The 22064-nt window shown below is 57.3% G+C and overlaps 1 protein-coding gene across 1 annotated transcript in view; it reads left to right on the forward strand.

Annotated features, from left to right (window-relative positions):
- LOC119104286 (uncharacterized) overlaps positions 1-22064 on the forward strand; it is a 99173-nt gene that overhangs the window by 2381 nt on the left and 74728 nt on the right. Inside the window, 9 exon segments of the mRNA XM_037227982.1 lie at positions 3962-4309; positions 12141-12336; positions 12714-12840; positions 14338-14454; positions 15346-15464; positions 16904-17097; positions 18894-19053; positions 19579-19780; positions 20397-20566. Coding sequence (XP_037083877.1) covers positions 3962-4309; positions 12141-12336; positions 12714-12840; positions 14338-14454; positions 15346-15464; positions 16904-17097; positions 18894-19053; positions 19579-19780; positions 20397-20566 — 1633 coding nt within the window.

A 22064-nucleotide genomic window follows, 5' to 3' on the forward strand; every position in this document is an offset into this window, starting at 1 on the left:
TCTCGGGCAGTGTCGAATGGACCTCCGTTCGCCTAAGCCAATCGCGCGACGCGGCAGTGAGACTTTCGTTGGGAGTCGAGATTAGCTTTGGTCTGGAGATGTCTCTGCTAGTTTTATAGTAACACCGCAACGTCATTCCATTTCTCCTCGTGCTGAACAAGCGAGAACGACGATTTTTCACATTCAGCGACTATGACTCAGTGCCGGCGCGAGCAATTCAGTGGCAGCCTCCCTTAAACGGCGTGATAGGTTTACAATGCTGATGCGACTTGAATGCCGGCCTTCGAACGCGCAGTCACTGTAGACCACACGTCCCACCATCCAGTCCCACCACAAGTTCCACCATCCAGTCACCACGAGCTCACCGTAGGCACAAGTCACGGCGCTAGCTGACACATTGTCAGCAGCCAGCCGAGCATTCCTGGCCCTGTTAGGTCGGGCCGAATCAACTGCTCAGCTCGCCACGGCTAAAAGCAAGTCCATCTACGTATTTCTATCTCTCACAGGCGAATTCAAGGGGGCCGGTCTAGGCCATGGATGCCACCAAGGGAGTGAAAGCAACATATTTGTCGTATGTTTTGCCATAGGCTGGATCGAAATGTTGTTTTTTTCCAACTGGGACCGGATGCTTGACTTGCCTTGCTAGCCAGTAAGAATAGAATCGCAGCAACTTGAGCTCTAGCATTTCCTGACGGTAAGCATGACTATGGTGTCCCGTAAAAGTTAGTCACCCAGCTGTCGTGATAGAACAAATGCTTACAGGTCGAGCAAATGTGCTGTGAATTAATGGATTTCTTTGGAGGAACGATAACATTGGAATGGACAAAAAAAAACGACGCCATTTGGACGTGAGACGACTTCGCCTGCTTTTCCCCGAGCACCATACATCGCCCGCGCTTCTGCCTGACGGTAGCCGGCCGTACCTTCCCCGTCGTACAGGGGTCAGCCGTATCCACTTCCGGCACGACTCCCAGCAGGCCAGGCCGAGACCGGTGCGCGTGCCGCCGTGGAAAGTCGGTAGAGGGGGAGGGGGAGGGGGAGACTGGTCTGACCGGCTCCGCCTGGCGGGTGGGCGGGACGTGTGACGCCTCTTCTTCCGCAGTGGAGGAGCACAGGAGCGGATGTCTTCCCTTCCCGATGAACTGCAGAAGGCTTCAGAGAATCTCAGCGGGGTCGTTTTAATGTGCGGCTGCATTTTGCCTGTACGAATCAACCGAGAACCCATCCTGATATCAGTACATGAGCAGCCAAGACATGTTTTGCTGTTGGTAGACCTCCTCTGCAAGGTTGTGCTCCCAAGATACGCTGCATAGGTATGTGGCTACCGCCCATACATAGGCACTATAGGGGCAAGCTGCTTGTGTCGAAAACATGCCTCTGAGACCACGCGCCCTCGTTTAACACAACGCTTAGCTCCGTGGCCGGAGCGTACGTGCCTATGTGTGGTGGGCGTGTCTTTCTCGTCAGCACGGCCGGTTTACGAGGTGCGCGGTAGGCGTGCCTTTCTCGTCAGCACGGCCAGTATGCGGGGTGCGCAGTGGGCGTGTCTTTCTCGTCAGCACGGCCGGTTTACGAGGTGCACGGTGGGCGTGCCTTTCTCGTCGGCACGGCCAGTATGCGAGGTGCGCGGTGGACGTGTCTTTCTCGTCAGCACGGCCGGTATACGAAGTGCACAGTGGGCGTGCCTTTCTCGTTAGCACGACCGGTATGCGAGGCGCGCGGTGGGCGTGCCTTTCTCGTCAGCACGGCCGGTTTACGAGGCGCGCGGTGGGCGTGCCTTTCTCGTCAGCGCAACCGGCGACGAGCGCTGCTCGGAGATGGCGTCGGCGCGACAACGCGCGATATGTGTGTCAGCACCTTCCGGTGACTGGAGAAGTGGGATCTTCAGTGCCGCGTGCCGAGCAGGCCGGAGATGCCCCGTCAGCGCCCGGACTGACCCGACCCGGCGCTGATTCAGGGTTCGAGCGAACAGTTGAATGACTGGTTCACAGCCGGACCCGATGGCTGCACCAATCTGATTCCCAGTGAGTCAGATGACATACATGCAACGCTCACCACACAGGGCGGAAGGTGATGCCTTCCCTTGTTATGAACGTCCGAAGATAAATAATAGACAAAAGGAAAGTCGAGAAATCGAAAGGTTTTTACTGGCTACTCCATAACTGCAGTTTAAACGCTTACAAGCGAAACTTTCGACCACTGTCATTAAGCGAATAAATGTGCTGGGAAGGAGGAGAAGTAAGCTCACAACACGCCATCGCTGCGCGTGGGGCGTTAGGTCATCAGAGGCGCGACTGGCACCCGGCCGTAAAGTCCTTCGACTCGACATTGTCCGCTTCTGTTCACGCGATTAGCACCCGGCCGTGAAGTCCTTCGACTCGACGTCGTCTGCTTCTGTTCACATGCGTTGTGTTGACATGGCGCGAGGATCATTTGGGCCTGAAGATGCGCAATTCATCTCAGAATTGCATTTAATCCCTCGCTCATCATCAAGCAGGCGATTTACGTTGCGTCATCTCAAAAAAAAACTTTCGTATTGACATTGCTGGACTTCCAAGAGAGAAAATATGAAACGACATCATTTTGGGAAGACGGTTTTTCGATGCACAAAAAAAAGACGTCATGCTCTGCGCATAAGGCAGTGAGTCATCGCCGAGTGCTCGTGATCACACTCGAACCTCAGTGCCCGCCCAGGCGCCCGTGACCTTTCGGGCTCCCCAGCCAGACGAGGGGTGCCTCAGTGGGCCCGGAGAGTGAAAGGCCGGCCTTCCCCGCCCGGTTGCCAGGTCTCGCAATCGGCCAGAGTCTTTGGCGGCCGATAAACATCCTGATCACACCGCCCCTCTTCCCGACTGCGGTCCGCAATGGCGGTCGTCATCGGGCATTGCTGATTGTGTCGAGCAGATACGGTCCCTTCACCGGCTGCTGTGCCCCGCTGTTGTCGAGGCAGACACGGTCCCTTCACCGGCTGCTGCTGCCCCGCTGTTGTCGAGCAGCACGGTCCCGTCACCGGCTGCTGTGCCCCGCTGTTGGCGAGCAGACACTGGTCCCTTCACCCGGCTGCTGTGCCCCGCTGTTGTTGAGCAGATACGGTCCATTCACCGGCCGCTTGCCCCGCTGTTGTCGAGCAGACACGCGCTCCCTTCACCGGCTGCTGTGCCCCCGCTGTTGTTGAGCAGATACGGGTCCCTTCACCGGCTGCTGTGCCCCGCTGTTGTCGAGCAGACACGGTCCCTTCACCGGCTGCTGTGCCCCGCTGTTGTCGAGCAGACACGGTCCCTTCACCGGCTGCTGTGCCCCGCTGTTGTCGAGCAGACACGGTCCCTTCACCGGCTGCTGTGCCCCGCTGTTGTTGAGCAGATACGGTCCCTACCCGGCCGCTGTGCCCCGCTGTTCACAAAGGCTGCAATATCCAACTGGCATTGCTGCCTGGAAAATGCGTGATGCCTTATAAGAGTCTCGTGCTTTATCGCCAGCATGCGTGATTCACCTTCGGTACGCAGAGATGTGAGGGGTGCTGTGGATAGCTTTCTCCGCAGCGGCAGCGGCCGATACAATCTGGGAGTGCCTCCATCTGCCACATTAGGCCCGGACGTCGCTCCTGCTGCTGTCATCTCGGAAAGACGTTTGTGCTCATTCCCTCCCACTGAAGGTGTTTGGGACTCCATGCTCACTTTAGGCGGTGTCGTGTCTCGCTGCGTGCTCGACGATGAGTATAGGAGCGGTATGCCCTGTACACCTCCCCCCCATTAGCGAGTGTCTTATTGAATTTCGCTTGCGTTAGTCACGGCTGATGTGGTGCGCATCGTTGCGTGACAAATCAGAAACGACAGATTACCTGGTGGCGGGCCGGTATGTGACGGTGTGTGATACGTTGCGGACTCTAGAAGCGCCAGTTAATCGTGGACCAACGAAAGAGAGAGCCCGAGTACATGATGAAGCAGCTTGCCGTGTTCTGAAGGAGTGCGTACGCGTGGGAGACAAACAACGTCCAGGCTCAGGCTCAGGAGACAAACAACGTCCAGGCTCAGGCTCAGGAGACAAACAACGTCCAGGCCCAGGCTCAGGAGACAAACAACGTCCAGGCTCAGGCTCAGGAGACAAACAACGTCCAGGCTCAGGCTCAGGAGACAAACAACGTCCAGGCTCAGGCTCAGGAGACAAACAACGTCCAGGCTCAGGCTCAGGAGACAAACAACGTCCAGGCTCAGGCTCAGGAGACAAACAACGTCCAGGCTCAGGCTCAGGAGACAAACAACGTCCAGGCTCCGGCTCAGGAGACAAACAACGTCCAGGCCCAGGCGAATCGGCAAACGAACAGAATGTCGCGGTGAAGGCAATTAGCTATACCCAATTACCACACCCGCCTCCCAGTCAAAATAAAATCACCGAGCAGTAGCCCAAGTGAGTGACAAAGCCAGGCTAGGGACCCACAAGCTAGACAGCCACCATAATGAAGAAGCGATCAGGCCCGACGCACTTAAGAGCCTTCCAAGACAAACAGCGGCGTCCCCGCCGTCCCGGCGGCCACTGGCGCCGGCCTAGGCGGGGACCAGGCGGCCGGCCTAGCCAGGGCCGGCAGGCTCTCGAGCAGCGGCCCGCGGCCTCGCCGTCCGGCCCCGTGGTCGGCTGACCGTCTCCTCTAACGGGGACCGCGCCCGGCAGCCGCTCCGGCGCCGCCGGCCGCGCCGCTGCATGCACGCTGCAGCCGACGACCCAGCTGACCCACATGGCTGAGGATTTCCGCATATTGGCTCAATGAGATGCCGGCGCGACGCCAGCGCCTCTACCGGCCGGAATGCGAGGCGGGCGCCGGGGGCGACCAGTGGAGATGGGTCGGCTCGTCTCGGTCGTGGAGGGTGTAGGTACCAAAAGGGAATGGTGGAGGGACTACCGAGTTTCTGCTGTTTTGAGCGTATGGGTCTTGGGATTGGCTCTGTCGTGAACACAGTCGCTCGCCGTTTCTCCCTAGCCGGTCGGTGGCTGAGTTTGTGTTGCTAGGCGACGCCGCCGTGTCCTCCGTGACCCGGTCACGTGACTCTGCCGCCGGGTCACGTGACTACGTCGCCTGGGCGTCCTCGTTTGGCAAATTTTGAGTAATCCGAGGAATGGGCACACTCTCCGCTGGGAACGACACCGAGGAAACTGAACAGTCCTGTCTCGCCTCGCCGAGACAAGACGAGACGAAGCGAGACGGAACGAGGCGGATGGGACGAGACGGGCGGGACGACACGGGACGAGACGGGCGGGACGAGACGGCGTCTCCGAGAAGGAGAGTGAGCCTCGCTGCTTCCGACACGCCGCCGGTGGCGCGCCGCCGCCTCGGGGGCTGACTCGGCGCCGCCTGCGCCACTTGCTGGCGCCGGTGCGTCGCTCTCGCCTTGCTTCGCAGCGGGCGGGCGCCGCGTCTTCTCGAGTCGGCGCGTGCGGGCGCGGCCCAGCCGGACCGCTGCTGCAAAAAGGTGGCAAACAGGGCGCGGCGGCGGGAAGCGCCGCCCAAAAAACGCCCCCGTAATCCCAGCTATCTATGCGAGATCGCGTCACTGTATTCAGGCCGTCTAGACGCCCGCGCACGGTGGTTTTTGCGGCCGATGGAGGGTCGCGAGCAAGCAGAAGGGGGTGGTCAGGTGGGGAAGGGGAGCCAGATGGTACAGACTGGTAATTTGGGTGCAGCCAGTTGTTAAATCTGTACTGGACGGGCGGGCTGTATTCAATTATGGGAACGTTGGCAGACTCCTCGGTCAGGACACCGTCAGGTCATGCAAAAACAACCATTACTGGCGGTTTTCAGCGCACAGCGCCGTCAGTTCGGCCCGCTGGTTATGTTCGGCTAATGACAGAGCCGGCCGTGGTGTTTGCGATTTTCCACGCCCTGAATTCGCCGACCACCCTCCGAGACCAAACACAGCGCACTTGTCAGTCACGCTGCTGTGCCAATTTTGAAGCGCCGCATGGCCCCCGCCAAATACCACCTCGTCACCAGGGACACACATAGCGCTGTCACGCCACCAGCAGCACACAGCGGCTGGGATGTTACCGACTGCGCGCACAGGAGGCTCCTGCATCGCTAGCAATGCACGCAGGGACATGACTTGTCTGAAATAGCGAGAGGTAGCCCAGTGTTCTGGTCAGTTATGCCCATGCATTGTCATTGGGTCAGAGTTCAACTCTCACCAAAAGAATTGGCGATTCCTCTGCCGTTTCCCTGCCCCCCTCCCCCCCACGCCAACTACCGCTGTGACCAGACAGGAGGATGCCACGTCATCAGGGGCGCACAGCAGATCGTAGCACCACCATCTGCCCGTCGCCGTCCAGCCGGTGCTTACGAGGCAAGGACAATCGCGTTAGTGGGCTCTCGAGGGGGCCGGGAGCGGCCGAGTGTGGGCAGATCAGCCCAATCCAGCCGTCCCACCGGAAGATGCTGCCCGATAGCCAGACGGCTCACGCATGTCGGCATCCGCACCCGGCGTCTAGCCTCGCTGACTGACGAGACCGCCTCAAGACGGGGACACTGACGCAGCTGGGGCGAAAGATACCCGCCAATACGGGGATGCAGCTAGGACGAGGGATACCCGCCAATACGGGGATGCAGCTAGGACGAGGGATATCCGCCAATACAGGGATGCAAATGGGACGAGAGATACCTGCCAATACAGGGATGCAGGTGAGACGAGGGTTATCCGCCAATGCAGGGATGCATCTGGGACGAGGGATACCCGCCAATACGGGGATGCAACTGGAACGAGGGATACCCGCCAATACGGGGATGCAACTAAGACGAGGTGGGCGCAAACTGGCCCCGATGCCAACGCGCCCTTAAACACCAAATCACCACCACCACAACTGGGACGGGGGATACCCGCGAATCAGCCGGCGTATTTCTATGCAGTGAGGCTGCTGCCAATGAATTAATTGGTTTCTGGGGATCCTTTTTGGCTCGTAATGCGGTTTATGCTAAGTTTCCGTCCTTTTGCGTTGCGTAAGTTTTTGTTCTTTTCACTTGACAAAAGTAAAAACACTTTTAGCTCCCTTTTTGCATCGTGAGTTAAGCGTGTTTACCTTGAGGTTTCACTTGATGTAGATGAGAAAGCCTCCAGCTTCCAGCTTATCGGCATTTTGAGTTCAGAGCTGTTGTACTGAGGTTTCGCCTTCCAATGTAATAGGTGACACTGGTTTAAAGACGTTATAGAGTAAACATTGGCTATATTGACCTCCTGCGTAGTCGCGGGTAGGGACATAGATGGGGTTAGGAGTGGGGTGGGTGGAATACCCACACTTCTGGTAAGAGTAATTCGCTCACCCAATGCCAATGTATCCCATATAAAAAATGTTTGCTCTACAACGTCCCTTAACTTGCACTTCCTGGTATGTCGGAGGTCGATAACTTGGTGTAAGGTCTCTGAATTCTCGTGGGATGTATGCTTCTTACCTGCCCTGCACCAATCAACTGAATAGTCTATGGCTCTTTCTCGGCTCCCCAAATCTTGGTAAGCCTTATGTGCATGATCTTTTGCAATGTCTCTTTGGATCGAATCACATTCTGGTCACGGGTATTCGAACAGTATCAACATAGACCGAAAACACATAATTTGACCATCCGCTTGTCGTGCTCACTCACTTCTCGTCTGTGCCTTATATAGCACCAAACAACCGCAGACATTCAGTGGGCCAGCACACGATAACCCCGCCTTGCTGCCGTTACGAAAGCGGCCGAGTCTGAAATGAGGCAGCTCGCCCTGCTCAGTCTGTGAAGTCGTCTGCTGCACCTCCGCCCGCCTCTGCTGGCTGGCCGCCGCTCCGGTGACGTCACAGCAGGCCAGAGGCGGCGCAGGCGGCGGATGGTACGGCGGCCACGTAACCGGCCGGCGGAGCCTGGCACGGGGTCACGTGGGCGGACGGCGCAGGGCCTCTTGTCGCTCGCGGCTGGCAGCGACGAAGAACGTGCGCAGGGTCGTCTGGCGATGGCAGAAGGGGCCAGTCCCGCTATGGATGCAGGGGCTTTCTTGGTAAAATTAACAGAAATGCCATACATTTTCTGTCGGCTTTAAAACGCAACCAAATGCATGATATGCAAATTGCGTCCCTTCTGTCACGAACGCAGGCACTCATGCAAATAGATCCCTTTTCAAGTATTGATAGACGTGTCTAGTTGGTTGTTTGCAGAAAGCCCCGCTGGCAAGCTTTTTCAACATCAATGTTCACTTAGAATCCCCTAAGGAAGGATTAGGTAGCCCTGTCTCCCGAGTGGCGTTATTGGCCGAGGCTATAACGTCACTGTAATGCAGGCCGGCTGGCCGCCGGTGCAGCCTGGTTACGCCACTGTAGTCCAGGCGGGCCGGCCGCCGGCACAGCCTGGATACGCTAGTTCACCTCGCGTGACGGCCAGTACGATAGCGGCGTTCGGCCGGCCCCGGTCCCGTTTTTCGCCTCTCGGGGCAGTAGTGTGCGGCGCCGGGGCCGTGTTGACCAGAAGCCGGCGCCGGTGCCCGGCCCTGTCTTGTCCTACCCGGTCATGCCCGGTCCTGCCTGACCCTGCCCGGTCCTGCCTGGTCCTGCCTGACCCTGCCCGGCCCTGCCCGGCCCTGTCCAATCTTGCCCAGGCTTGCCCGAATTTTTTTGTTTTTATGCATGTCATGGGATAAATATGTAAGCAAACTCCATGATTGTCTATTCGAGCTCACGACATAATGCATCGTGCACGCTGAGGTCCGTGACGGCTGTCTTCCAACACCGTCTGTTTCTTGTCAAGCCCGAATCTGGCGCCGGTCGGTGCCGCCTCCTTGACAGGCCGTACCAACAGCAGAGCTGCATGAAGTCACACGTGCAGGGGAGTGGCGCCATTACACGTAGGCATCGGTGCCGTCAGAACGTGCCGGTGGCTCGGCGTCGGGGGGATATACACGGACCGAGAGACACTGATTTTACCCTGCTGGTGTTGGGTAACAGCGGGTCGGTTGTGGCGGCGCGCTGACGTTACGCTGCTGGTGTTGGGTAACAGCGGGTCGGTTGTGGCGGCGCTGACCTTACGCTGCTGGTGTTGGGTGACAGCGTCTCGGCTGTGGCGGTGCTGACCTTACGCTGCTGGTGTTGGGTGACAGCGTCTCGGCTGTGGCGGTGCTGACCTTACGCTGCTGGTGTCGAGTAACGGCGGCTCGGTTGTGGCCCGTTCGAATTCCGTCACGCAAGCTTTTTCCCTACTGTAAGAATGAAACCAGTTTTTTTGCCATCGATTGGGTTACTTTCCAATGGTGTGTGAGTACGCGGTTGTGTACGCATGTGATGGCTACCACAGACTTGCGCGTAGTTTCTCCTTCTCTCCAAATATTTCCTTTTGACACGCAATGTCCAATGCAGCCCGAATAAATAACTAGTGAAAGTGAACGATGATGGTGATATTCATGGCATGTTTACGCACGCTTATGCTATTCGTGGAGCAGATAGCCGTCCTATTTTCCTGCCTCTTCTGTTGAAAACAGTTCAGGAGGTGCTTATGCTTTAGACCGCGAAAACGCAGACTCGAGGCTATTTACATCGGAACCGAACTATTTTCGTTGAATCTGCAGAGCGTCCCTGTACTAATACTTCTCCAAGCTGATGGGAAACCGTTGCGAATGCCTTTGAAAGGCGTTCTGTTCTTGACTTTCCCAACCATCAAACACGTCGCTGACTATACAGAGCAATATTTTCCCGTTTAATACACACTCAGTTGCGCCCCCCCCCCTCTCTCTCTTGTTACTTGCAGAGTAACCTGCCACCTCAGCTACTTAGCTCCATTAGCGGCCCCTGGCCTGGGAAGTTAGGCTCTTACAAGAGCGGGGTGTCGCAACTGGTGTTATGGCTATACCCAGTATCGCAGTTAACGCGGCGACACCGACGCTGGGTGATAGTCTAGCAAACAGCACCACGACTCGGGGCTCGCTGTGGGTTTTTGCTTCAATACATGGTTTTCCTTCTACGCGCAATCTTTACGGGCTTCGTTGGGCGCTTTCATCCCTTTCACCGGTAGTTTTTGGTGAAGCTCGTGGTATTAGTAGCACTGGTTGCCGAGATTATCCACTTGTCTCTAATCTCTGACAAATGCCGCACCGGCCACACGTTTCTAATGCATGCGCGCTGTTCCGTATGGCTCTGCAAACGAAGACCACTAGCTGCAGAAACTTTCCAAACATCGTCCAAAATCCATCGACCTGAAAAGCAGCTCGAACAGCCCGAGCCCGAACTTGACACCATCACCGCAAGGCGCGCTCACCTCCCTCCACCTCCCGCCGAGGCCTTCACAGCCCCGTCGCGCCTGGTGCCATCTGGCGCCAGCTGATGATCGCCCTCCCCACCCGGACGCCGGGACGGCGGCGTGCGGCCCCAGCCCGCGGCGGGGCGGTGTCTGGCGGGGCGATCACGACCTCCTCACGCCCCCGCCGCGGCCGACCCGCGGCGCGTGCTTCACCAGCCACGGACGCGTGCCAAAGTGGCCCAGTTCTTTTCACCATTAATAGAGGGCGGCTGGCCAGGCCGGCAGCGGCTCCTGCGCACACTCGCAGCCCGCTGGGTCTGGCAGACGAACTGTGAAACAAGCCCGGCGAGCCGTGCACGCGGCGCAGGCTGTCCCCGGGTCGGCGGCCGCCGCCTGCTGCCGCGAAACGGAGCGTCGTGCGCGGCCGACTTAGCAAGCCAGCTGGCCTGGTATGTGGCCAGCAGGCGGCTGGAGACCGCAGGCGCATTTCAAAGTACGCCTGTCAGCTGGCGCGATGCAAGTTTTGGACTTTGAAATCATGCCATCCACAGGGGTTTCCGTGTTCGTCGACATGGGGGCGGCAGAGATCATAGGCTCCCGTTGTGCCGCCCACTGCGGCAGGAGTGGCCATTGTTCCGCAGTGGATTGTTCCTCTCCATCGTCAGGGTTAGGCACTCACCTGCGGCCCCGAAACACCGGCGAGCTGGCCCCGCGTCTGGGTTGAGGAATGCTCTGTCCACCTCATCTCTGCCCAGACGGACTGAGTGGAGTCTGCCAGTGGGCCGGCCGACGTTTCTCCCCCTCCCTCTCTCCCCCGCAGAGCCGTCAGACTCGGTGGCAGGGCGGAGAAGGGGAGGGGCTCTCATCGCGCCACCCCCGCCGCGCGTGAAACGATTTATGCGTCTCGGCTGGCTCTTTGTCTGTGCCGGCCGCCAGCTGACTGGATGACCGCAGGGCTCCCCATAAAATGAAGGTGCGCACGCACTCGGAAGGGGGCAACGCCCCCACCTGTTACGACACGAGACGAGCGCGAGGGCGGCGCGCTGGGTATGCAGATGGTGGTACCACGCGCTCTCAAGCGCCAACGGGATGGCGCTTCATTTGCCGCGCGGGACAGTTTGTTAGTCATCATTCATACTGGTCGTTAAGATGGCAGTCCAGGTACCATCTATTGAAAGGGAACCGCGTCACGCAATTTAAATGTGAAGTCAGTTGGTTTTTAATGTTTACTGCTAACGGTGATATAGTGGTCTTCTCTGAATCACCAGTGATAGCACATTTACATATACACCAGGCAGTTGTCCACCATAGCAGCGCACTGGGACGAGCGGGCATTGTGTGGCTTCTCTGAATGAGGTCCTTATCTGCTCCGGTGCACCCTCGTTCTGCTTTGGTCTGCCATGCTCCCGTCGCGTCTTCTCCATGTCTTCTGCAGCAGCGTGTGCGCCTCGCGTCTGGTCGGTCGCCGTGCTCCGCCTGTGTGGGTGTCAGAGGTGTCACCACTCCTCCCGGCTCCCACACACACCCGAGCTGTCGCCTTTGACCCGCGCTCAGAAGCTGCGCCTGCTCTGAGGTCCTCAGCCGACCACCTGTCAGAGGCGTCACCACTCCTCCCGGCTCCCGCACACACCCGAGCTGTCACCTTTGACCTGCGCTCAGAAGCTGCGCCTGCTCTGAGGTCCTCAGCCGACCAGCTGACGCTCCAATGGTGCGCTCGCTGGGTATTGCAGGTATGCGTTGGCGTGCTGGTCGTAAATCAAAACATGATGCGAAGTAAAATGTGACGCAGTGTCTGCACAGGCTAGGCTCCGGGCACCCGGGGCACTCCGAGCACTCACAACGGGCCCAAACGAACACCACATCCAGCGCCAGCCCTGGCCGTCCGCTGATGACGCCCTCCTCTCGTCAGGTACGGCTCTCACCTGGTGGTGATCCAGTCATACGACCAGAACAACTTCACGCGTCACCTGGCTTCGGAGGCGGTGGAGGAGTCCGACCCGGCTCGCTACTGGCTCGGCTTCCGCACACTCGACGACCTGAGCACCAACAGCCTGGAGACGGCCGCCGGCACACTCGAGAGCCAGTACATCGGCTTCTGGGACCAGGTGAGGCAGCCAGAGCCAGTGCATCTGTTCTGGGTATCAAATGAAAGTATTCCTGAACAGAGAGAGGGGAATAATGTCAAATAGCATTAGAAGACAATAGCTGGTGATGTTTGGTACTTGAAATCTGGCACTGTGTGTATTCATCACCACACTTCCGTGTGCACATGTGCAATACACCTTGGAGAGAAAAAAGTTTTTCATTGTTATGAAATCCTTTGAACCTGCTTGATTGGCAAGGTGTCCCTGTCATGTACCAATGTAGCCTTAATTGCCTTAGTTTCTCGCTAATGTACCCGGGTAAGCTCCAAACACGGAAGATGTCGTCCTGTCTGCGCGGCGAGCGCCGCTGGGCGCTGACCGCCGTGTCTCCGCCGCAGGGTAACCCGCGGCCCGAGCTGGGCGAGTGCGTGCGGGCCCGCTTCACCGACGCGCGCCAGAGCTGGGCGCTCAGCACGTGCGAGTACCTGCTACCGTTCATGTGCCGCGCCACCGCCTGCCTTAAAGGTGAGCTGTCAACGCCGGAAGCGCTCCGCATCCGCCACTGGGCGGCGCTGGGATCGAGGCCGACGGGCTGCTGGATTTTCTTTTGTGGGCGAAGTTTTACTGAGAAAATGCTCTAAAGAAAACGTCATCGAGCATTTCATCACAGAGTAACCATTGGCACCATCACTTTATTCGCTATTTATTATGTGCTGAGTATTAGCTAGTGGCAAACGTTACCATGTGGGTACAAACAGTTGGCCACGTGCCGCGTCACATCGTCTCCACCGTTGATCACGTGCCGCGTCACATCGTCTCCACATTGCGATGATGATACACCCAATCATAAACGGGCATCGTTAGGTTTTGCCCACGTTGATCTGGGTTAGGTGCCACCTAATGGGTGTCTTTTTGTTGTAAATGTTCCCAGCACCCAGAACATCTTCAGATCCGCACGGGTTTGCCCTGGAGTTCTACTCGTTAGCAGTTTGAGATTCATCCTCATTCCAAGCAAAAACTTAAATGACAGCACAATGGGTGATTCCTGGAGTGTGATGCGAAGACGGTGACAAAAACCAAGCAGGTTGGGAACATTGTGAAAGAACGCAAGCGAAGGCCATCTTCGGGCGCCAGAGCGCCAAGGGCGACCTTCCGTGCATTAGTCAGACAGTTCTTCCGACCTTGACGCTAGCAAGCCAAAAATCCAATCGGCCTCCGAATTGAAGGCTAGCCGCGACTCTTGACTAAGTCGCGAGGTTCTGCACACCACGTCACAGGCGCAGCCAGTGCAGATATGGGTATCCTATCTTATACCCATTTTTGTCATTTTTCACCATTCCACTCTAACAAACTCCTGACAGTGAGTTAAAACCAGCGTGATGGTTCTCACTGAGTTCCCCCTCCCCCTAATATAAAAACCCTGAGTGCGCCCCTGCATCTAGTGACGTGCGGATTATAGCCGCTCTACGCGGCGGGACATCCAAGCGATTTGGCGTACTCGTTGGTATATCACGGAGGTCGCTCTGCGCGAGACAGCTTTGTCACATGACCTGCTGGATCAGTGTTCTTCGTGACTGGCCCGGCCTGGTCAGCTGAAATGAGCCGCCACTGAGGGGGGGGGGGGGGGGCAACGAATGTCATACACTGATCTTACCTTGTTTGTTCAGTTACTTGTAAGGGGCGTCTTCCGCTCGTGGGATCAGCGCGTAAGAGCGTAGCTGTCACCACAGAAGCCGGTTTCCAGTCTACTTTAGATTGTGTAGTTTGCGTGATCCACACGCTAACAGCAGGGCACATTGTGTGATGTGTTGTCTGTGATTGTAGCATGCTGTCTGTTCAACATCACGATGTGATAGCAGCTTTAGGTTCTGTACGTCTGCTTGTTGCTTGTGCAGGCTGTAGCTCTGTCCGTAAAGTGCCCTACAACAACGGCGAACGTTTGTGAGGTGATTTGTAAGCCGCCGTGTTCAGATGCACAGGACACGTTATGTACGCCATGAAACGTTCTTCTGTGTTGCGCAGGTCACTTCCACTGCGCCAACGGCAACTGCGTCAACGGAGCCTTCCAGTGCGACGGAGAGAATGACTGTGGCGACATGAGTGACGAGAGTGACTGCCAGGCCACCACGCCCTGCCATGGTGGGTGCTGGGGGCGGCACGACCCTCAGGCCAGCCCAAGGCTGCTTGGTGCTTTGTCGATGCATGGTGTGCATGCGAACTATGTAAATAAATGCATGCTAGTCTATTCGTAAATGGACACATTTAAGTTTGGCAGAAGATGATCTCAAGGAGATTAGGTTCATTCCATGCTTTGCCCTCGGTATGCATTGGTTGCTGGATAACAAACAGCCCCAGGCTGATGAAATGCGCTGCGCGCGATCAAACCAGCTCCGTTTCGCCATCCTTGAAACAGGGTGTGCACGTCACAAACCATTGCCTTCCCCAAACTAAGCTACAGCTCTATTTTCAAGTGGTCCCCCAATGTGCCATCAGTCGACGATAACTAGTGCGTTGACCAGCCGGCCTCATCCGCGCGCTCTGAGACCTAATGTGCCGGCCTCAGCCGCGCGCTCTAAGACCTAATGTGCCGGCCTCAGCCGCGCGCTCTGCGACCTAATGTACCGGCCTCAGCCGCGCGCTCTAAGACCTAATGTGCCGGCCTCAGCCGCGCGCTCTGAGACCTAATGTGCCGGCCTCAGCCGCGCGCTCTGATACCTAATGTGCCGGCCTCAGCCGCGCGCTCTGAGACCTAACGTGTCGGCCTCAGCCGCGCGCTCTGAGACCTAATGTACCGGCCTCAGCTGCGCGCTCTGATACCTAATGTGTCGGCCCCAGCCGAGCGTTCTGCTCTGAGACCTGACGTGCCAGCCTCAGCCGAGCGCTCTGCTCTGAGACCTGACGTGCCAGCCTCAGCCGAGCGCTCTGCTCTGAGACCTGACGTGCCAGCCTCAGCCGAGCGCTCTATTCTGAGACCTGAGACAGTGCTGTGCCACTCCGCCCTGAGACCTGATGTGAGTGCCGTGCCGACAGTGTACCAGAGGTCCTCGTCGGGCACCATTGAGTCGCCCGGCTACCCGGAGAGGTACCCAGCCAACCGCGACTGCAAGTGGACCCTGGAGGCGCCCGTCGGCCACAAGATCACCCTCCAGGTCAGGCAGCAGTGGAACGGTTCAGGCGCTAGTGGACGGGGTCAGGCACTAGTGGACAGGGTCAGGCACCAGTGGACAGGGTCAGGTGCAAGCGGACGGGGTCAGGCACTAGTGGACAGGGTCGGGCACCAGTGGACAGGGTCAGGTGCAAGCGGACGGGGTCAGTCAGCAGTGGACAGGGTCAGGCGCTAGTGGGCAGGGTCAGGCGCAAGTGGACGGGGTCAGGCACCAGTGGACAGGGTCAGGCGCTAGTGTACAGGGTGAGTCAGCAGTGGACGGGGTTAGACACTCGTGGACGAGTTCAGGCGCTAGTGGACGGGGTCAGGCACTAGTGGACAGGGTCAGTCAGCAGTGGGCAGGGTCAGACACCAGTGGGTCAGGCGCCAGCGGACGGGGTCAGTCAGCAGTGGGCAGGGTCAGACACCAGTGGGTCAGTCAGCAGTGGACAGGGTCAGGCGCCAGCGGACGGGGTCAGTCAGCAGTGGACAGGGTCAGGCGCCAGCGGACGGGGTCAGTCAGCAGTGGGCAGGGTCAGACACCAGTGGGTCAGTCAGCAGTGGACAGGGTCAGGCGCCAGCGGACGGGGTCAGTCAGCAGTGGGCAGGGTCAGACACCAGTGGGTCAGTCAGCAGTGGACAGGGTCAGACACCAGTGGACGAGTTCAGGCGCCAGTGGACGGGGTCCGTGAGACAGGCGCAACATGACCGCTGCTGTCGTCATGTCCTCAAACCCAAATAAGCAGCTAGCCTGGCCCGCGAATTGCATGCCGGGCCTTTTGAAGCAAGCACGGATGGCAACGCGCTCCATGCAATACCGTTAGTGTCATAGGCGCAGGAATAAGGGAGCCTACTGCGCCATGACCTTCCTGCTGTTTTGAAAGTTTAAATGTAACGATGTGTCAGCGCCCGGAGATAATCGGTCAGAAAAAGTGGTTTGGTGCGCCCACTTTTTAGGACTTCCCTGCGCCACTGGCGATGTGGGTTCGTGGTTGGTGCCGTGCCGCCGAAGTGGTGATAAGCGCCGATAAAGGAGGCTAAATAAGGGCATTATTACTCGCGCACCAGCTAGATTGAGCAATGCCTGTTGGAGTGTCGTTGATAGCTGCAATCAGCCGCGCAGGCATTGTGTTTGAGCTGTTGCCCTATATTTTTCGCTCTGAGGCATCATGGTCTTGACAGCGATTTCCTCGTCAGACGTAAGGGAATTCCGAAACTGATAGCCAGAGTCCCGCATACGCAGAAGCTCCCCGCAGCGATGTTTGGTCAGAACACGCTGAGACTGAGGCGACTGAGACTGAAACTGAGACCGAGACTGAAACTGAAACTGAGGCGACTGAGACTGAGACAGTTGTGATCAAGTTATGTGTACCAGACAAGCTGTGAGCAGTCGGACGTCCCTGCAAGCCTGCGATCAAATGTGTAACCGAAACTTGCCCGCAGTTTTCGGCGTTCGACTCCGAGAAGGACTTCGACACGGCGCACATTCTGAGTGGAGGCACCACGGAGGAATCGTCTGTGAGCATCATGACGCTGTCCGGCCAGGAGCAGCTGGGCTCCCAGCTATTCACCTCCGCGTCCAACTTCATGATCGTCAAGTTCCGCAGCGACGCCAGCGTGGAGAAGTCCGGCTTCCGGTGGGTTACCGGCGGATCACAGACCTGAATGACTGGTGCGCGGCCTGTTCCCCGCGAGCCTCCGCCCACTCCCTGAGGCCCCTCGAGGATGCGTATTCGGCCGCCCGCACCCTCAGGCCCCTCGAGGATGTGTATTCAGTCGCCCGCACCCCCAGGCCCCTCGAGTATGTGTATTCGGCCGCCCGTACCCTCAGACCCCTCGAGGATGTGTATCCGGCCGCCCGCACCCTCAGGCCCCTCGAGGATGTGTATTCGGCCGCCCGTACCCTCAGGTCCCTCGAGGATGTGTATTCGGCCGCCCGTACCCTCAGGCCCCTCGAGGATGTGTATTCGGCCGCCCGCACCCTCAGGCCCCTCGAGGATATGTATTCGGCCGCCCGCAACCTCAGGCCCCTCGAGGGTGTGTATTCGGCTCGGATTTGGCTCAGTGGACCGCACACATGTGTGGCCGCCTCATGGTTCTTGCGTAAACCGTGTTCCGATGGCCCCCGCTGGTCTAAGCTTGTCAAACGACTGGACGTGTTGGAATTAAGTGGAAGGAGCGTTGCACCGTGCCATGCAGCCAAGGACACACGATTGCCGACTCAGACGCTACACTTGTGGCACTTCACGCTCGCAAAACGCTTACGCCACTGAATGTGGGGACAATATTTTTGGGGACCATATTGGGGACCATATTTTTGAGTTCAAGGGGAGGAGGAATGGTGGTGTTTACCACTTCTTGGCGATAGGCTTAATAATTTTTGGAGCGAAAGAGTGTGCAAAACCGCGGCCACGATGTGTTAAAAATACAGTTGGCGATTTTCTATAAGGCGTGAGCCAGAGTCACGCAGAACTTACCTCTGAAATTCAGCCACTTCTCACGTTTGCTTCCACCTGCCAAATCGCTTTGAGAAGGACGGCCAAGACGGCGGCTCGAAGAAGTCCGTTTTGAGAAAACGTACCGTTGCCATGGTAGCGGAATAGTGACATCACAGTAGGTGTGACTGTGACGCATCGTCGTGTGCCGACGACCTCTGTGCACGGGCTCAGCCAGCTTTCTCGAGAAAGTTGTGGCAATTGAAAGGGGAAAGGCGGCAAACGTGCACAAACAATTAACTAGCAAATGAGGCAGCTCAGCAGCAGCTACCCACACTTCAGTGTCAACCCTATCACATGCGACTGTACCTCCACTGTGGTGCGTCCTTCCATTCTCATTGTGGGGCTTATTTGACTAAAAGCAACTAACATCACAGTCTTCTCACTCCCTAACCTCAGGTTTAGCAAACGCTTTGTCACACCCTTTTGATTAAGTAGCAGGTCCTCATAAGTGCAGGCCGCGTCATCTCGTGCTGCACGCAACTCCAAAGGTAAACCATTCAAGGTCATTGCACGTGTTTTATAGCTTGTCTCCTTACTGGTAAGGACACGTGATTCATTGTCCTGGAACAGGCAAGGATTTAGGCTGGATCGACAGACTGGATGTTTGCAAAACAGTGATGACCGTAGTGACATCCAGCAAACACAAATAGATGAACGGTTCCTTTCAAGAGATTTTAACAGCGGGCGTGATTAAGATTTACGCTGTGCTCTTTTGTAGCTGTCATGTCCGCTGTCAAACCAATCCGTCAGCATGCAGACACCATCTGACCGTCCCGGCTTAAAGCCACGTGCTCCCCTCTACCCTGCGACCTTGATAATGCCGTCGTCCTCTGCCGCGCGTCTCTAAACCACGTGACTCATGATCCAGCCGCTCGTTGGCAGACCACGCAACCGTCGGCGGCGGCCGCTGACCCCGTGACCCCGCGTGTCCCCAGGGCCTCGTGGAAGTCGGAGCCGCAGACGTGCGGCGGGGAGCTGATCGCGCCAGCGTCACCGCAGCGCCTGACATCTCCCGGCTATCCGGAGAACTACCCCGGCGGACTGGAGTGCCTCTACACCATCAGGGCGCAGCTCGGACAGATTATCACGCTGGAGGTAGGGAAAATCGACCTTGCGGCAGGATTGTGGGTGACTGGTGGCACTTTATCCTCGTCAGCCATGTTTTTGCGAGCGGACAAGTGAGTAATTGTGTCCGTCTGAAATCCGGCTCCTGTGGAGCCCGTTGTTTGGTGCCCGAGAACCTCAGACGTTAGGCGTTCTTAGACTTGACGTTTTTCTTAGACTTAGACGTCAGACGTTCTTGTCTATGAACAATGGTAAACAAATCTATCCCCGAGGTTTACACATGTCACACAGTAAATTCTCGAATGATGGAGACATGACCGTAACGAAATCGTGAGAATGGTTCCCGAAGACATTAAATCGTGGAGCATGAGAATGGTTCCCGAAGACATCAAATCAATTTGCACTGTCGTAGGTCCAAAAAATTAAAATCATGATGACGTCAACTGACACGAACGTTTTAACACAGCGTCACCTGTTCTGCTCAAGACCCAGCTCCATACGCCCCCTCCCCCCTCCCCCCCCCCCCCCACACCCTCATTGCCGGCTGTTCCCCAGATCGAGGACCTGGACCTGGAGCCGGGGAATGACTACATCCGCGTGCGGGACGGGCCGGGTCCGAATGACCGCCAGCTGGCCTGGCTGACGGGCCGCGGTGCCGCCCGCTCCTTCGTCTCCTCCACCGGCAACACCATGTACCTGTACGTGCGCACCGACCTCGGCAACAGCCGCAGGGGCTTCAGCATCAAGTACAGCGCAGGTCAGTGGAGCGGGTGGAGGCGGCCGGTGCCGGACAGGACAGAGTGCGTCAGTTGAGCTCAGGCGGAGTACACGGGACGGGACGCGACCGAACACGGGAGGGGACGCGACCGAACACGGGACGGGACGCGACCGGACACGGGACGGGACGCGACCAAACACGGGACGGGACACGACCGAACACGGGACACGACGCGACCGAATACGGGACGGGACGCGACCGAACACGGGACGGGACGCGACCGAACACGGGACGGGACGCGCTGTGACCAGTCTAACATAGACGGAACACCCGCGACGGGACTACGGCGTGACGCTCGCCAAGACAACGCAAACGTGTTTCAGCAATACGAATACGGTGAACGCTTCACGTGCTGGAAAGAACTTCTGAGTGTTGTCTTCTGTGCTCGTTATTGCCAGTAACCAGAACAGGCTGAGCCTGGGAGACGAACTGTGCGACACGCTCGAAGGACGCCGCCCTCGAACACCAGTCGCGATGCACGCAGCGTCGTGACGTCGCGAAGTCGATTTCACGGAGCACGATGCACGTCCGCTGCGTGTCTATGGTCCAGACGGCCTCATCTTCTGCGCCGTGACGGTCCCTGGTCCCGCTGCAGGCTGTGACGTGACGCTGAAGGCCGACAACGGCACCATCTACTCGCCGGCGTACGGGGTAGCCTACTACCCGACCAACCTGGAGTGTGACTACCTGATCCAGCGGCCGGAGGGTGGCCCTCTGAGCCTGCGCTTCACACACCTTACCCTGGACGAGACGGACGGCGTGCAGGTCAGTCGGGGTCAAGGTCAGCGGCGGGTCACGCCACACGCACTCAGTGGTCGTCTGTCCGGCTCTCCGTCGCACGCAAGCTGCATCCAGGACAGATCGGCAGTACTCGCGGCCCGCGTTTTGTCCACCTGACTGAGAATTCAGAGTGCTACCGCTCAGGCATGGAGTTCACGAGCAGATGCGTCACAGAACGAGTACGTAACACACGTAGAGTCTTTCCATCTGCTTTTTAGGTCAACATCGCTGCACTGCAGCGGAAATGACGTAACCGCGAGAAACCGGTACCCCTCGCCGCACCGGGTGCACCACTAAACAAACGTCGCGCCATCCATCAGCGTACGGGCGCCGCGTTTAAAGCCCAGTGTCCCGCTGTGTGTTCAGGACTCGTCTCACTTGCAAGTGGGACTCTTCTGCGGAGTCCCGTGTCAGGCTGGCCACTGACGCGGGCCGGCCTCACACGAGAGAGTGGGGCGCGCAGATGACGAGGGTAACGGGCTATGTTTTGCGACAAGATGCACCCGGCTTCTTTCATGGTTTCTTCGTCTGGTGGCATTCTGCAAAAACTGAATTGAGGCATCATTCAATTCGCGAATTCTGTTCAGACACTGTCGTGCTTCTTACTGCACATGTTTTAACGGGAGTTACATTCTGCTCACCCTTGGGTTTTTGGTCAATGTTTTTGTTCACCATATGTGGTGAGCACAAGTTGCATTCTGCTGCAAACAAAAAGTTTACTTTAACAATAGCGCACCGTGCCTAGACCTGGCTACCATTTTCTGAAGACATTGCCACCTCCGGTACTTAACGCACCGTTTCTGTCTAGTGTCCTAGTTTCCGCTCGAAACAAAAATCACGAAGAATACTTTTGTGATATCCATGTCAACAGTCAAAATGCGTTCGTTTCTTTTTGCAACGATGCTGAAGGAGTGACACGAGTCCTGATGTATTCAGTCGTATGAACATTGAACTGTTGCAGCCGGTGCACTTATTGGAAGGCAATGTCCGACGACGTGTTTTCACCCCGGAAACGCCCATAGTAACGCTTCATGTTCCCGATGCGCAAATATCCCAGATGTTCTGACCCTCGACCTTTTTAGAGCACGCAACAGCACTTGAGAAACACGACATGGCTTATCGTAGGAGCCAGAGCACGTGATGTATCATCCAGTGGCAGGTCCCAAAGGGGCAGCTCACGCAACAGACGAACAGATCACGGTCTTCACATGCTCCCATCACACATAACACGGAAACATTATCCCTAAATTGGAATACTTGAGACTCCACGCTAGTAAGGCTGTCTTCCTAATGCCCGCGGTATCACCGTCTGCGCCCTTTGATAAAAACTGTTTGCACGATATTGCAGTCTGCTCTACGGCTGGATACCACGTGGAAGGAGTGGCTTGACCACGTGCCCACATTCCCCATGCTTAAGTCAGATGGTGCACGCAGAAAAGAGATCGATGTACTTAATGTGGGTGTATCCGAACAACGAAATACA

The sequence above is a fragment of the Pollicipes pollicipes genome, unplaced genomic scaffold (genome assembly GCF_011947565.3).
Source record: "Pollicipes pollicipes isolate AB1234 unplaced genomic scaffold, Ppol_2.1 Scaffold_6052;HRSCAF=7182_pilon_pilon_pilon, whole genome shotgun sequence".
Lineage (NCBI taxonomy): Eukaryota > Metazoa > Arthropoda > Thecostraca > Pollicipedomorpha > Pollicipedidae > Pollicipes > Pollicipes pollicipes.